Consider the following 16,739-nt stretch of genomic DNA (forward strand, 5'->3'; position numbering starts at 1 on the left):
TCTACCTGCTCCTTAATGACATGTCTCTTAGCCTCTGCTCCTTAATGACATGTCTCTTAGCCTCTGCTCCTTAATGACATGTCTCTTAGCCTCTACCTGCTCCTTAATGACATGTCTCTTAGCCTCTACCTGCTCCTTAATGACATGTCTCTTAGCCTCTGCTCCTTAATGACATGTCTCTTAGCCTCTACCTGCTCCTTAATGACATGTCTCTTAGCCTCTGCTCCTTAATGACATGTCTCTTAGCCTCTGCTCCTTAATGACATGTCTCTTAGCCTCTACCTGCTCCTTAATGACATGTCTCTTAGCCTCTACCTGCTCCTTAATGACATGTCTCTTAGCCTCTACCTGCTCCTTAATGACATGTCTCTTAGCCTCTGCCTGCTCCTTAATGACATGCATCTGAGTTCATTGTTGGTCACTTTGGATAAAAGAGACCAATAATATGAATTATAAATAGTCAAGCATCTGAGTACTCATGGAATTGTCTGAGGGCTCATATTAGTGACAGTGGGGCGGGGTCCTCTTGACACACCAGGGTGTGCACACTTTGATTCACACATGGAATGCTTCTCACGGGTGAAACATTTTGTGTGTTTTTGTGTGTGTTCGTACGTGTGTCACTTCCCCATTGTTAGCGTTTCAGTGAGCTTGCTAGTTAGCATTACAAAATGTCATGGTTGTTTTGAATCATTGCTTCACATAGCATTTTCTTTTTTTTGTAAAGCTTCTCCAAAATTTCTCTCTCATTCGCAGGTGTCTCACTGTCATTATATTGCAAATTCAGCTGGTTGCACAACACGTGTGTGTGTGTGTGTGTGTGTGTGTGTGTGTGTGTGTGGTTTAGCGAGTCAGCCCAGCAGTCCTTCCTATCTCTCTCTCTCTCTCTCTCTCTCTCTCTCTCTCTCTCTCTCTCTCTCTCTCTCTCTCTCTCTCTCTCTCTCTCTCTCTCTCTCTCTCTCTCTCTCTCTCTCTCTCTCTCTCTCTCTCTCTCTCTCTCTCTCTCTCTCAACCAGTTAAAAGAGATCAGTTAATAATCAGATACTACCACTTACACCTATTGTTTTTAATAGTGGTTAACGGCTCCATAAAACAAAATGATAGTCAAACAGCTTTTTGTAGAAATAAGGACATTATTATCAATGATTAACATCATTAACAAAACGTTTACATATCAAGCCAAAGTTATGGATATTTTAAAATTATCAGATATTGATATTGATTTATATTTATAAAAAGCACAAAAATAACACAATTGTTAATATTTAAATACCATTTATTTGAAAAACACATAGGTAAATAAAAAAATCACTAAGGGCTGGAAATGGTTGTGACGTGGGGCTGGTTGTCAACCATGACCCACACTCAGAAAACAAACACGCACCTCATTGTCTTCCACATACTCTCTTTATCTCTCTCTCTCTCTCTCTCTCTCTCTCTCTCTCTCTCTCTCTCTCTCTCTCTCTCTCTCTCTCTCTCTCTCTCTCTCTCTCTCTCTCTCTCTCTCTCCCTCTCTCTCTCTCTCTCTCTCTCTCTCTCTCTCTCTCTCTCGTGGTCCCCTCCGTGTTCCCCACAGACCTCACAATGCCCCCCCCCCAGCAAAGCCGGCTAGTTCCAACCAGTTAAAAGTGATCAGTTAATAATCAGATACTACCACTTACACCTATTGTTCTCAATAGTGGTTGACGGCTCCATAAAACAAAATGATAGTCAAACAGCTTTTTGTAGAAATAAGGACATTATTATCGACGATTAACATCATTAACAAAACGTTTTCATATCAAGCCAAAGTTATGGATATTTTAAAATGATCAGATATTGATATTGATTTATATTTATAAAAAGCACAAAAATAACACAATTGTTAATATTTAAATACCATTTATTTAAAAAACACATAGGTAAATGAAAAAATCACTAAGGGCTCGAAATGGTTGTGACGTGGGGCTGGTCGTCAACCATGACCCACACTCAGAAAGCAAACACGCACCTCATTGTCTTCCACATACTCTCTTTATCTCTCTCTCTCTCTCTCTCTCTCTCTCTCTCTCTCTCTCTCTCTCTCTCTCTCTCTCTCTCTCTCTCAAAACTGTACACACATACTCACCTGAGGCCAGTCTGTCCCTCGTACACCTCTTGAACGGACAGGTCTGGGTTGGTCCGTTCCTCGGACACTTAAAATACATTACGGTGACAGGACCAAATCAGCACCACAGAAGAAGAACTTCAAGGTAAGTTTAGTAGATCGCTCAGCAACTCACTTCAGCATTAGGCTACCTTACCCAGTACCCTGCTGTGGTACTGGTCGTATGAACCATTGGACACAACAATATACGATTTTTTTTATTAATGTATTGGGTGAGTTCATTCATTTAAATAAAATAATCACATAATTCGGATAATTCAGTTATGTTCTGTAACATATGTACCTATTTGCTAAGAATATACAAGATTATAAAATGTATTATATTTTCTAATCAATTAATAAATATATATATATTGATATATTTCATTTATTCGTTGACCACTTTTTACAGTTTCCATCTTATAGTAAAAGTATTGGTGTGTGTTATGTTTCTCTCTGACTGTCTCTCTCTCTCTGCAGGTGTAGCCACTCTAGCTCGTTGCGCCTGGTTAACACAGCCGTTCAGATCCCGAAAGGCCAACGGATCTCCCGCCTGGATAGTTTCGGAAATCCCCCGAACGGGACACTGTGTATCTTCCACTCAGGGCTCTCTCCGTTCTCAGCCCCCCTCCTCCTCCTTCATCATGACCTCCACACACACATGCTCCCTTATTCCCCCCCTGGTGTTCTTCTCCTTCCTGTGGTCCTCAGCGCTCTGCTTCCAGCCTCTCTTCTCTTTGGTGGGAGATTCCTCCACTCACCTGGAGATCACACAGAGGGCGTTGCTCTACAAGTCAGCCGAGGTGTGTCGGGCGTTGGCCTCCGCAGAGGGCCGAGACTTCAGCCTGACGGTGGGTATTCTTATGGGAGCCGAGGGTCCTCACCATAGACATATATACAGTACATACAGTACAGACACCGCATTGACTGCTTTCACCTGTTCCCGCCATATAGAGAAAGACTGGCCTTTAAACAAATACAAGGAAACAGGGGAGCTGCAGTTTTTCTGAGTTAAAAACAATTTTAGGTTTCCATTTCTGAACTGATTTCCATTTATCGTTTTTATATTCATATTAAATCATAATATATAGGAAGTAAGCAAAAAATATTTATAAGGCACATTTAAAAGCAGCTTTCACTGGCCAAAGTGGCGTATATGGTGCAAAGAGACATATAAAAGAACACATACCACACACATAGCGAGTACATGAAAAACGTAAAAATAACAACATATCATAAAAGAGGAGGAAAGGCCAGGGAGAAGAGGTGTTTTGAGCCTAGATTTAAAGATGGTTACGGAAGGAGCGTCTCTAATTTAAGGCGGTAGGTCATTCCAAAGGCGGGGGGCAGCCAGAGCAAAAGCTCTATCACCTCTCTGTTTTAATCTAGCGCGTGGAACGTACAGGAGACCAATGCTACATGATCTAAGGGACCTGGGAGCTGATTGGTGGTGGATGAGCTCTTTAATGTAGGGCGGGGCCAGGTCATTCAAGTAGGGTTTTAAAATGAATTCTGTGCTGGATGGCAACCAGTGGAGGGATGCTAGGATGGGGGTAATATGATCCCACTTTCTGGATCCAGTCTGGACCATCTGAAGGCACAAGAGAAGTGATTGAGGGAGTCCTGGGTAAAGGGAGTTGCAGTTATCCAGCCGTAATGTGATGAAAGCGTGCATTACTTTTTCCAGATTGTGAAATGATAAATGGGGTTTTATCTTAGCAATGACTAAATATATGTATAGGGCCCTGACTCTTAGGGTTTTCTTGATCTGCAGTTCCCATCATTACTTTTATCTCTTTTTTATTTGTAGTCCTCTACTCCCCTAGTTTACTTTGTACTTTGTAGCTCTCTGTTCTCAGTTTTTAGTTTATCGGATCTCCAGTTTGTTATTTTCCCGCCCCTCAGTTAGTAGTTTACCCGCTCCTCAGTTTATAGTTGACCCGCTCCCCAGTTTGTAGTTTACCCACTCCTGAGTTTGTAGTTCTGCCCCTCCTCAGTGTGTAGTTTACCCACTCCTCAGTTTGTAGTTTACCCACTCCTCAGTTTGTAGTTTACCCGCTCCTCAGTTTGTAGTTTTCCCACTCCTCAGTTTGTAGTTTTCCCACTCCAGAGTTTGTAGTTTTCCCGCTCCTCAGTTTGTAGTTTTCCCGCTCCTCAGTTAGTAGTTTCCCCGCTCCTCAGTTTGTAGTTTTTCCCCTCCTGAGTCTCTATTTTTCCCTCTCCTCAGATAGTAGTTTCCCCGCTCCTCAGTTTGTAGTTTCCCCGCTCCTCAGTTTGTAGTTTCCCCGCTCCTCAGTTGGTAGTTTTCCCCTCCTAAGTCTCTATTTTTCCCGCTCCTCAGATAGTAGTTTCCCCACTCCTCAGTTTGTAGTTTTTCCCCTCCTGAGTCTCTATTTTTCCCGCTCCTCAGATAGACGACAGCTTGACGAGCTCCGAGGTGCAGCGGGCGTGCTCCACGAGCGGATCCACGCTCCTCTCGACCGTCATGTTCCAGACAGCCATCACCAACATATACCTGAGCAATGCCGCAATAGACGTGGCGCTGGCGCTGGACGAAAGGGTCCACTTCGACGACGAGGAGTTCCAGGGAGGACGTGATGTCATAACAGCAGGTATAGGGGCAGGAAGTATGGGCTACAGGATTGTGTCAGAATAATCTGTGTGCCATTTGGTTCCTTCCAGATTGCCCCCATATTCAACCCATTAGAATAACTGTTGAGGGGAGAATTTTACTCCCTGTTAAACCATTTAGTGTTAATGTTTACCTTAACTACTGAGAATCTGTTCCTCATAACATAACTTCTACTTGTGTCCGTGATATCTACTACACTACCCATGAGCCCGAATTTAACGTCACTGCTCCAGACAAATGTCAGACCAGCTAAATGCGGGAAACTGACACATTCTGAGAAGCGTGATTTTCTGTACTAACCGAACCACTGCGCTGATTCCATTAAGAGTCATTTCATTCATATTCATTCCTGCCATTACAAGACACTACGAATAAATCCCTACAACTGGTTTGAAGGAATAATCACAACAGAACATCAATGCAAATGGTGGTAGGAAGTTCCTACTAGGAACGGGTCTAGCGGTTCATTTCTGCTTCCTAGGCGTGTCTGCAGTGAAGGCCAGCGTGAAGCTGGAGAACTTTGTGGCTGGAAGGCTCAACCTGGGATTCGTCTGTCACACACTACAGGTGGGCTAGAGGGAGTGAGGGGAAGGATGGAAGAGCCAGTGGGCGGAGGGAGGGGTAGGTGGAGGGGTTGATGGATGGAGGGAGGGGTGGATGGATGGGGTTGGTCAGATGATGGTAGGTGGAGGGGTGGCTGGATGGGGTTGGTCAGATGATGGTAGGTGGAGGGGTGGCTGGATGGATGGGGTTGGTCAGATGATGGTAGGTGGAGGGGTGGGTGGATGGATGGGGTTGGTCAGATGATGGTAGGTGGAGGGGTGGATGGATGGGGTTGGTCAGATGATGGTAGGTGGAGGGGTGGCTGGATGGGGTTGGTCAGATGGTGGTAGGTGGAGGGGTGGCTGGATGGGGTTGGTCAGATGATGGTAGGTGGAGGGGTGGCTGGATGGGGTTGGTCAGATGATGGTAGGTGGAGGGGTGGGTGGATGGATGGGGTTGGTCAGATGATGGTAGGTGGAGGGGTGGATGGATGGGGTTGGTCAGATGATGGTAGGTGGAGGGGTGGATGGATGGGGTTGGTCAGATGATGGTAGGTGGAGGGGTGGATGGATGGGGTTGGTCAGATGATGGTAGGTGGAGGGGTGGCTGGATGGATGGGGTTGGTAAGATGGTGGTATAGTGGGGGGGTGGATGGATGCATGGAGGGTGGAGAGATGCAGGGAAGGGGGGAGGAATGATTGTTGGGATAGGATGGGATGGTGACTCGAAGTATGGCGAGCATGTTTTGCTGGTAGAGCCCCGCTGTAATCTTTAATTCTTCTCCCAGGACTTCTACAGCCACAGTAACTGGGTAGAGCTGGGGAACAAAGCCCCGTACAGCACCCTCATCAGGCCAGACCAACAGCTGGAGAACTTGGCAGGTAGGCAGCCCTCCTGGCCCCACAGCTAGGGTTTGAAAAAGCATCACGTTTACACAAAGTCTTCGTGGGCCAAAACAAACTGGGTGAACAAATGCATAGGAGGATAGTAAGTGTTAAACATGGCAAAACAAGCCAAATGGTATTCCACCAACCAACGCGTTATAAGACTGCAATACACTACAGGTACAAAAGGCTTTACAAATAGTTGTTATCCTGTATTCCAACGATACCCACACTTGAGCGGTTTGACTCTTAAAAGAGGAATGTGTCTTTGGTTCAGCACCATTCAAAGTTGTAGTGTTCTCCTAAACTCACTCTAGGCTCGAGCGTCCCAACCTGTCGGAACTGCATCGATGGGGACTGCACCGACAACATCCTGCCAGATGTTCTGCAACAGGGACTCCTCACATCTGGCTACTTCAACCTGTTCTCCTCAGCCAAGCCAGCAGGTACCCAACCACTAGACTGTTAGGTCATTTAGGACTTACCCTTTCATGGCGTCAACACCCAACCCACGCTTGACCCTCTCAAATGCCACTCACGGTCAGGCGGAAGACCCAATAGAACCTCATGAGAGGCCGACGCCTGGCACACCTGGGTAGAGCATCACCACCCATGGCATCACCATGCAGAACCCATTTTGAGCCAATCAGACCGATCCCAGCAGATCACGTCTGATCAACCCCACGTTTCCCCACCAGGTAAGTGCAGCCATGGTGGGGCGTTCGACAAGACCAGCCTGCGGGACCCGGTGGGCGGGATCAGCAAGGATGACCCCGGATCCCCCCACGGGGCCCTGCACCACCAGGCCGCCGCCCTGGCCGTCAACGCCACCGTAGAGCTGCTGGAGGACATCCGATTGGCGGTGGGGGACAAGAACTTCCTGCGGTAAGGCGTGGGGAACGCTAGCAGCTAAATACAATTGAAAAAATGCGAACAATTTATCTCTCTATCGGCCTCTAGCTCTGGTTACTATAATGTAGCACTGAGCTTATTTGGTTTATTTTATGCACCGAAATGATTCTTGCACTTTTTGAGGTATGTCTTCATTGTTGAATGCATTTACTGTAAATCGCTTTGGACAAAAGCTTCTGCTATTGTATATACATTATATACAATAAATGTAATAGCGTATGTAGTCTGCAAGTTATTTAAATAGCACTAATTATCGGATAATCTATGTAATAGGTTTGCAAGGTTCAATTTCCATGTAATGTTTTTAAGGGAGTCTCCAGATACTGGAGCACACCCTTACGTAAAAAGTATTCAGAACATTGCGGTCTGCCTCAATACGATATACTTCAAACTAGTGCTCAGACTTTGATCCATTTTTTGTTATTTATATAACTTCTTATACTTAATAAATTAATTAATCTTATAATTGTACGTTTCTCTTGTAAAATAATGTCTTTTAATGATTGTCCCTTAAATCTCTTTAAATGCTTTTCCTTAAATGTGATTCCTGCCTACTGTAAAGCGCTCTACATGGTTTCTGTATTGCGGCAGGTGCCGTACAAAAAGACTTCCCCAGCCTTCGACAAGCCTTGAGGCTGGTAGTGAATAGTGGTTAAATTGGATCTAATAGTATCCAGCACCAGGAGCATTGCGGCTGACACTTCAGGCAGCCATGTTAGGACACGTTTCAGTTCACTTTGGCTCGATCGGGCAGCTGTCTGAAGCGAGCGAAGACGGAGCTGGTTTGAAATGGACGTGTGTGAAATTGCGCGACGCTTTCCACTAACCCAGTGGTTTTGTTCTGAATTGGGGGTGACCCGAACCCTTGAGGTGGCTGTGTTCTACATCCGTGCTCCCCTGCTCTGCTCTGGCCTAGGTTGATGGGCCTCTCCCAGTCTTCTGTGCTGTGCTTCGTCATCGACACCACGGGCAGCATGAGCGATGACATCGCCGAGGCCAAGCGGGTGTCCTTCTCCATCATAGACAGCAAGAGAGGAACACAGGAGGAACCCTCAGCCTACATCCTGGTCCCCTTCAACGATCCAGGTCTCTGTCTGGCTGCCTGGGTGTTGGTCTGCCGGGCTACCTGTCAATCTGTCCGTCTGCCTGTCTCACTGTCTGTCTGCCTGTCTCACTGTCTGGTTGTCTGTCTGTCTGGCTGGCTGTACGACCAATTTCAACCAACCGTAACCATGAAACCAATATTCATTCACCTTTGTGATGTCCAGGTTTTGGCCCGTTGCTCATCACAACAGATGCAGATGTGTTCAAAGCAAACATCAACCGGCTGACAGCATCTGGAGGAGGAGATATACCAGAACTCTGCCTTTCCGGACTGCAGGTGGGACTCGTATATTATATAGATACTAGGGCTGGGCGATATGACGATATCATACCGTGGACGATATGAAAGTGTCTACCGGGAGAGATTTGGCCATATCGTTTATACCGAGAGAGAAAAAAAAAAAATGGCGGTGGATGGAACTGCGCCACAACGGGGCCCTGCAGCAGAGTGCTTAGCTGTAAGACATTTAACTATTCCCAGAAGAAGAAACTTCACCAGCCAATCTTGTAAACATCAATGTTTACAAGATGTTTGCACTATATGACACTGCAGTTAATGACAGATTGTTCGCTACTTACTCCTTTGTAAGCATGGAAATTCAAGTGCAAAATAAAAGAAAAAACTGATCAAATGTGAGGCATGGTTATTTTAAGCCATTTATTATTTTAATTTACTTCAAAAATACCATATCGTGATATATATCCATATCGTGATATAAAATTACTCATATCGTGATATAAGATTTTGTCCATATCGCCCAGCCCTAATAGATACAGATATATATGTTCCATAAATTCATATATTCATAAAATCAATACGATTCAGGATACTTGGAAGCATATAGATAGACTGCAGACATTTGGGTGCAAAAAAAAACATTCTGGTGTGGACACACCCAATCCATTAGAGATATTATTAAGACAAATATCTAACTGTTAGGTTTGCAATTGTTGGTTGAAATATCAGCCTCCCATGTACACGGTCCAAATGTATTGGTAGATGCCGTGAAAAGGGCATCTACCAATAAATCTAGTGTGCTTATGTTTTAAACCCCCCACTGTTTATGAAAGCAGTATCAGCCATGAAAGGTTAGCTTGGTGCATTCCTACTGATAATGGGAACAAATACTGACTGAATACTGAAAAGTTTTTAGGACTAAAAAGGTAAAAGCAGTTCATTCATGCTGTCACTAGAGTCCCATAAAATAATAACTCTGTAGCGAGAAGAAAATTTGATGGAGCTGTTTGAAAAAAGTTCCTTGTTGCGTCTTTTGACGTCTTCATTGTTCTTTCATTCATATTTTTCTTTCTTCTCCATCTTGAGTACCTGATGGTCTGTGAGGCATGCCAACTACCTTCTAACATGTTTTCATTGGTCCGTGTTTCCTGTCCCTGCGACCAGCTGGCCCTGGCAGCAGCTCCTCCCTCCTCTGAGATCTTCGTCTTCACTGACGCTCCTGCAAAAGACGCACACCTAAAAGGTGCCATCACTGCCCTCATAGAGAGCTCCAAGTCTGTGGTAAGTCTGGCTGTCTGTCTGTCTGTCTGTCTGTCTGTCTGTCTGTCTGTCTGTCCGTCTGTCTGATCTGTGTCTCTTTGGGGGTGGTTCATCTGTGGTTGCATGGGGAAAACACTGTTGATTGTCCAACTACTTTTTCATATTGTTCCCACTTCCAGGTGACCTTCATGTTGACAGATGTAACGGCCAGTCGACGGCGCCGCCGTGAGGCTCAGGGAGGGACTCTGCGGGTCATGAGTCAATTAGATGCCCAGCTGTACCGGGAGCTGGCTCAGGCCTCTGGAGGACAGGCCATAGAGGTCACCAAGTCAGACCTGACCCTGGCCACTAGCGTCATAGAAGACTCTTCAGCCCCCGCTGTGGTACGATCGTAACCTAGAAACCTGCGGCACGAACACAACTTGGCTGGGCTAACCCAACAGAAACCAAACAAACTGCAGCATAAACATAACCTGCCAAGCAGTGGTTGCTATTTTGGCAAACTAGCTACATGTACAATAGAGGAGATTTTAACAGAAATCAATTGTATGTTTGTAACCTAGTAAGGTTTTGGAAAGACATCCAAAACAGACATCAACCTGCAATACCAGCACAACCTGCAGTACAAACAATTTAAACATGCTTCAAACCACTTGGAAGGTGCTTGAACACCTTGCATTGCAGCATGTGTAGGCTTTAGCTAGCACTCGCACAATGAAGCCTACACATGAAGGTTTCTGCTATGTGCGGAACTTCATACTGAACTGTACTCCATTCAGTAGTTGACCTGATGAGTAGTGTGTTGAGCTGAACACCTGTTCTGTTCTCACTATGGCAGGTCACGCTGATCCAGGCTATAAGGAAGCCAGGGAAGCCAGACACCTTCAGCTTCCAGGTGGACGGATCCATGAGAAACCTGACTGCCTATATCACAGGAGCTGCTTCCCTCACCTTTAACCTCACAAGCTCCTCAGGTACCACTCACTCCATCCAATATTACTGACTTAATAATCCCAGAGCGAAGATTCAGAGATATGGGACATTTTGGCTTGTTAATTTCTTTGGATAGGCAGTATCATTGAAAATATCAGTGACATCGCCTTTTTTTAAGTAATACACAGTGCAGATATAGCTAAGCAATGCATTCTTCTTTAAGCAGGACAACATTAAGAATGTTACCTACTTCTATAGGTTAAAGGCATGCCAATGTCTGCTGATTAAGCGTTAATGCAACACACCTGAAAAGATCTTATTGTGGTTACGGAAATCACATTCATATTCTGCATAGAGGTTTTGAATAATAGCCATTATTTCGTCACCCTCCAAGGTATACTTACCACGCGCCAAGAGATTGTGGAACAATGGTATATGCTCCTGTAGAAGCCACAAGTTAAATAAAGGTTTTCAGAAAAACATGATTTATTCGGCATGTCTGCTATATGCAAGTGCTACATATGATATAGCAGTGCTATACAGTTATTTGGCTAGGATAAAGGCTATGAATAGGCTACATAACGTTGAAAGAATATATAACTGGAAGAGGTAACTGAATTCATGTGTATTAAAAACTAGTAACGTTATTATTACCTTAAAAACCCATCTACCGTGTCTTAGCCAACACACTCCTAACACCTAAGCGGTGATTGCAATCAGGAACGAAGCACTGTACCATGTCGACGCCAACACTATAAACACTATATGGAACAATATACATACACACAGTCAATATATCAAAAGACTTTCATTAAAGATGGTATCAGCGATTCTACGCTGAAACATAAATGATCACATTCATCTGATCTTTCCTCACGATCCGCTAGCTGCCCGCCCCATAAGCAGGCTGTCAAAAAACTCGGTCTCTCTGTGCGCATCCTATATATGCTCCGAGATTGTGCACAAAGACAAATGGTACCTCCAACCGCTCCAACAAAATCAGTGGTATAACAACCAATCACCGACAAGGGGTGGGTGTTGTGGGGTTTTGCGCTGCGATCATGATTGTTTTTACTGGAAGCACGAAACAGGGAAGGGAGGGGCGAGCTGACTCTGTTTGGGATCTCGCTTCAAATACCGACAGAAGTGACGTCACCCAACTTCACTGATACAACCTTTAACAATGTAAACACTAAATAACGGCTAAGGTTCAAAGATGCAAGAACCGCACTTGGGTGGTAAGTCGTCGGAAAAGTAGTTCCTTCACTAATGTACACAGGCTTGTACCGAGAGCCGTTTATTTAATTTTTATTTTGCTCCGAATCAAATGTTTTATGTTCACGAATAATTTGTGGGATAAATCAGGCTTTAAACTCTTTATATACCGATTTTCTGTAAAGTAAGATGAGAAGATGAGGGGATATTTACTTCCGGAACCAGAGCTGTTCAAAAAGGGGGGCGGGCACTGATGCGTTCCAGTGAAGGGGACTTTATTTACAGGTGGACTGGCAGCGCTCCAGGCCCAGAAAAACTTGAAAGCTATTTCTCAAAAGCTGTTGGTCGGGTGTTCGGCTCACCTTTTTAAGGCCCAATCCCATTTCTACCCCTTACACCTTCCCCTTCCCCCCTCCCCTTACCCCTTCAAAACAAGGGGGAGGTGTAAGGCGAAGGAGTTTCTAGCCCCTACCCCTTCCCCCATTCCCCTTCCCCCTTCAAAACAAGGGGGAGGGGTAAGGGGGAGGGGTAAGGGGTAGAAATGGGATGCAGCCTGAGTCTCACCTGAGTACTGGAGCACTTTTGCCGGCTCTGTACTATACTGTGTGTACCTGTTGTGCAGGTACCTCCCAGGGCTCCAGCCAGCCCAGCGGCCCATTGGGAACCTTCTCCACCGTGGGCAACCTGAGACGCTTCAGCCTCCACACTGACAATCAGACGGGATTATGGGAGATATCGGTTAATTCCAATGATCCCTACTCGCTCAAAGTCACTGGTAAGATTTTCAAGCCCACAATTGGCCCACAAGCCATAGATTATCAACCAATCAATGAAGCATTAGGGTGTAACGGTATACATCCTGTCTACTCAGCATTTCATTGATTGATAAAGCCATTTTAAGCCATTCCGATCCAGATGTCCAACTATTTAAGCAATGGTCTATGTCGGGCTGGGTCTGTTCCAGGTCAAAGTTCAGTGAACTTCATCTTTAACCTGATGGAGGTGCATGAGGGAGGCCACGGGGGCTACAATCTGAAAGAGGGCCGCCCGCTCACAGGTGAAACCCTGCTGTCTCCTCCACTAGCGTGGGAACCAAACCTTCAAGGAAATGAACTGGTTTGTGTACAAACTGGTTGGTTGGTCTAACTAGTCTGTGCTTCTGACTGGTTGGTTTGTCTAACTGGTTTGTATTTCTGACTGGCTGGTTGGTCTAATTGGTCTGTGCTTCTGACTGGTTGATTGGTCTAACAACTGGTTTGTGTTTCCGACTGGCTGGTTGGTCTAATTGGTCTGTGCTTCCGACTGACTGGTTGGTCTAATTGGTCTGTGTTTCCGACTGGCTGGTTGGTCTAACTGGTTTGTATTTCTGACTGGTTGGTTTGTCTAACTGGTTTGTGTTTCTGACTGGTTGGTTGGTCTTATTGGTCTGTGTTTCTGACTTGCTGGTTGGTCTAACTGGTTTGTATTTCTGACTGGTTGGTTGTTCTAATCTGTCTGTGTTTCTGACTGGTTGGTTGGTCTAACTGGCCTGTGTTTCTGCCTTGTTGGTTAGTCTAACCGGTTGGTTGTGGCATGTTTTGTCTATCTAAATTCCATTGTAGTTTGTGTCCAGCCGCTGAGTCTCGATTTCTCTTTTCTCCTCCAGGAGGCAATGCTAGCCTACTAGTGACAGTGACAGGAAGTGACGCCGCAAAGCTCACTGAGGTTACTCTGGTCGAAGGCTCAGGGTCACGCCAGGTCAATGGATCAATTCGGGTAAAATGCGGAATTTGAATTTCCCACTTTTTTTTCTCTCACTTTTTCGAACCACCGAGCGACCCTGACTCGTGTATAGAACCTCCATGCAATCAATCCTCCACCTCTGGCTTTAGAGGATGCAGTCAAGTGTTTTGGTTCCTGCCCTCCACAGGCGCTGGGCAACAGTAACTACCTGGTCACCTTCCCCAACGTGCCAGAGGGGGAGTTTTCGGTGCGTCTGAGGGGTGAAGAGAGTGCCAGCACCCCCTCAAGATCCACGTCAGCCCCCGGCACCTTCCAACGCCAGGCCAACACCCAGATCAAGACTTCCAGCATCTCCGTCTCTGTGAGCACTCCCTCTCCTCCTGACCAGCCCAACCTCACCACCACACCCCTCCAGTGTAGCCTCAGTAGCTCCAGCCACTCATGTGCTAACACCTAAAAACTGTCCCATCGAATGTAGTTCACTTCTCCTCTTCCACCACTGCATAGACCCTCTGTATTTATTATTCATTTTTATTTGTGTTGTTGTACTTCTCGCTGTGCTGTCTTGCTCCGTGTGTGCTCCCATGAATCTGTAAAGCCACCTTGGTGTGAGAAAGGCTCCATATAAAATAAACGTATTATTATTATTGTTATTATTTAGTAGTGGTGGCCAAACAGTTGCTTAGAATAACCCAAGTGTGAGCGGGCATCCGAACCAGCTCACCCTGAATGTGTACTTGTGTGGTTCAAGGTCCAAGCCAACGCCACCTCAGTAGAACCGGGCTCCACCATCTCAGTCCCCTTCACCGTCTCCTCCACCGCCGACGGGGTGGTCAACGCCAGCGCGACCGGCACGTACTCTGTGCGCGTCAGCAACGACCAAGGTTACACCAGCACGGCGCCTGCCACCGTAACCCTGGGCGACGGGGGAACAGCCAACGGCACGGTGGAGCTGATGGTGCCAGGGACCGCGGCGAGCGGGAGCGCCGTGACGCTGACTGTGGAAGCAGCTAAGGACGCCGACGTCAACTACGCTGTGCTGAGGCTCGCATTGGCTGCCAAGGTAACGCCTCAACCTTCAGCTTTTATGTCTTTTCAAGCCAAAAGTTGTTCTTATTTCGGCCATACGTGGTTTGGCTAATGTCTGAGTGTTGGATAATTTATTTCACATAAATCACTATCGTTATCTAGCATCCATTTCTGTCCCAAGCTTCCAAATCGTGATTAAAATCTAATTATTTAAAATTTTAAATATTTGTCCCCGACCGCAGGTGACGGATGTCTCGGGGCCCGTGTGTCAGATGATCTCCATATCAGACGCATGTCCCTCCAGCTCCGCCCTCTGTAGCTCCGCCCAGTGGCAGTTCTCTGCCCAGTTGACAGATGGGGCAAACGGAACCGGCATTGACTCGGTCTCCGTACGCCAGGGGAACGGGACGCTAAACACCAGCAAGCAGGTGGGAGCGGCCGGAGAGAACGTCACCATGGTTACCTTCAGTGCCTCCTGCTGTGCGCAAACAGTAGAGCTGGTAGCTGTGGACCAGGCGGGGAACGTGGGCACTTGCAGGGGACAAGCGAAAATCGAACAGCCCACCACGCTGGCGCCGCCGCCGGGCATCACTACTGCCAGTGCAGTTCAAACAACGTCCACCGGGTGGCGCCCTCTGACTATGTCTTCGTTTCTGTGGATTGGTGTCGCCGTCTCCCTCCTCTCGCTTTGAATTGGGTTAAACGGTTACATTTTTGGGGCTGTAGGCCTACTGGATTTTATCTAAAGAAAATACTATTAAGTTTGATCACCCCTTCAGTCTTCTGTCCTCTGCTATGTGCCATTTATGTTAGACTCTACTTTTTCTATTAATCCTAATATGTCCTCTTTCCTCCTCACCCCTCCTTCCATGGACCTCCCCTTTACTCTGTCATCTCCTCCCTGGTTATCGTGGACAACCGCCTTATAATAATCTCATTATAATATAACCAATCAGAGACAGCCTAATTAAAATCAGAGATAAATTCAGAGACACCTAAATTATAATAGTTTCAAAATCAGAGTCAATGAAGTTATAATAGTCGTTTTATAATCTCACCGATCAGAGGTAACCACATTATAATAGTTCCATGATATAACAAGAGGCAACAACGTTTATAATTATCTCATTATATTATGACCAATAATAATAAGAAACCAATAACCACCAGTTACTGTATAATTTATGCAATGAAGTAGGCTACTTTGTACAGGTTTTACTGTTCGGAATGTCATGTTTTGTCTTTATTATGTTGAGTGTTTTTTTCTCCCCCTGTCCATCAGATGTTAATAGATGTTCCACCTCGCTTCGCAGTTCCTGTCACTCCCGTCTACAATCACTTAATTTCCCTCACCTGAGCTTTCTCTGGCAATCTTCCCACCTACACCTCATTCCTCCATTAGTCTCTCCCTTTCACCTGTTCTGTTGGTTCTTCGTTTTTGTCATGCCCCTTGTTCCTCTTGGTTTCTAAATTGTACGGTTTTATTTTGTCTTTTCATGAAATGGAGATCAAGTATCTTTATTAAAGGCTCTTTTTTGTTCCGTTTTCTGAGTTGTCTGCAATTGTATTCTATCCCTCCTCCTTGCACATGCTGGCCCGCCATCACCCGACCGGCTGGTGTGCATGGTTGGTTTAAAGCAGGAAAGTGCCCAGGCAACACCTGGCACATTGCTTGTAATGTGATGTACATAAATTGAACGTAGTTCTCTTTATTTCATAATATACAAAAGGAGTGGATGCTTTTATTAGTAGGCTATTCAGCTTCAGACTGTTGGCCGACACACTTTACAGTGGGTCTACACTATGGGGTAAAAACGGACCATGAGAATGTAATTTTAAGAGCAGAACAATCCGAAATATTTGACGGTATTTATAAATTGGTTTTGTAAGAATAGCAATATACTGCCACCTTGTGGTTTTTGCCTAAATTCGCTATTTGAAGGCGGGCGATACCTGTCTGGATGATTGACACCTAAATGTGTTGCCCCATGATGGTCTGTATGAAAACAGCTGGCATTGTGTGGAATCTTGAACATACTTTGTCAAGAATCGAGCTGTTATTGCGTGAAGGCATCTTTATTTTTCCATACCTTATCAAGAGACAAAACCGGCAAAACTATGTGGTGTTGAAAACTTAAATCA

At 45.6% G+C, this 16,739-nt stretch overlaps 1 protein-coding gene across 1 annotated transcript; it reads left to right on the forward strand.

The window, feature by feature from the left end:
• The first annotated feature begins 2,068 nt into the window (after positions 1-2,068).
• Positions 2,069-16,142, forward strand: vwa10.2 (von Willebrand factor A domain containing 10, tandem duplicate 2). The gene is made up of 18 exons (XM_030352817.1): positions 2,069-2,231; positions 2,606-2,976; positions 4,536-4,737; positions 5,239-5,324; positions 6,088-6,181; positions 6,502-6,630; positions 6,883-7,069; positions 8,013-8,182; positions 8,365-8,477; positions 9,603-9,719; positions 9,878-10,081; positions 10,537-10,672; positions 12,469-12,621; positions 12,811-12,903; positions 13,492-13,601; positions 13,756-13,929; positions 14,320-14,631; positions 14,840-16,142. The coding sequence occupies exons 2-18, from the start codon at positions 2,770-2,772 to the stop codon at positions 15,287-15,289; spliced, it is 2,937 nt and encodes a 978-aa protein (XP_030208677.1). The 5' UTR covers positions 2,069-2,231; positions 2,606-2,769; the 3' UTR covers positions 15,290-16,142.
• The last annotated feature ends 597 nt before the right edge of the window (positions 16,143-16,739 follow it).

This window comes from Gadus morhua, chromosome 3, assembly GCF_902167405.1.
Source record: "Gadus morhua chromosome 3, gadMor3.0, whole genome shotgun sequence".
Lineage (NCBI taxonomy): Eukaryota > Metazoa > Chordata > Actinopteri > Gadiformes > Gadidae > Gadus > Gadus morhua.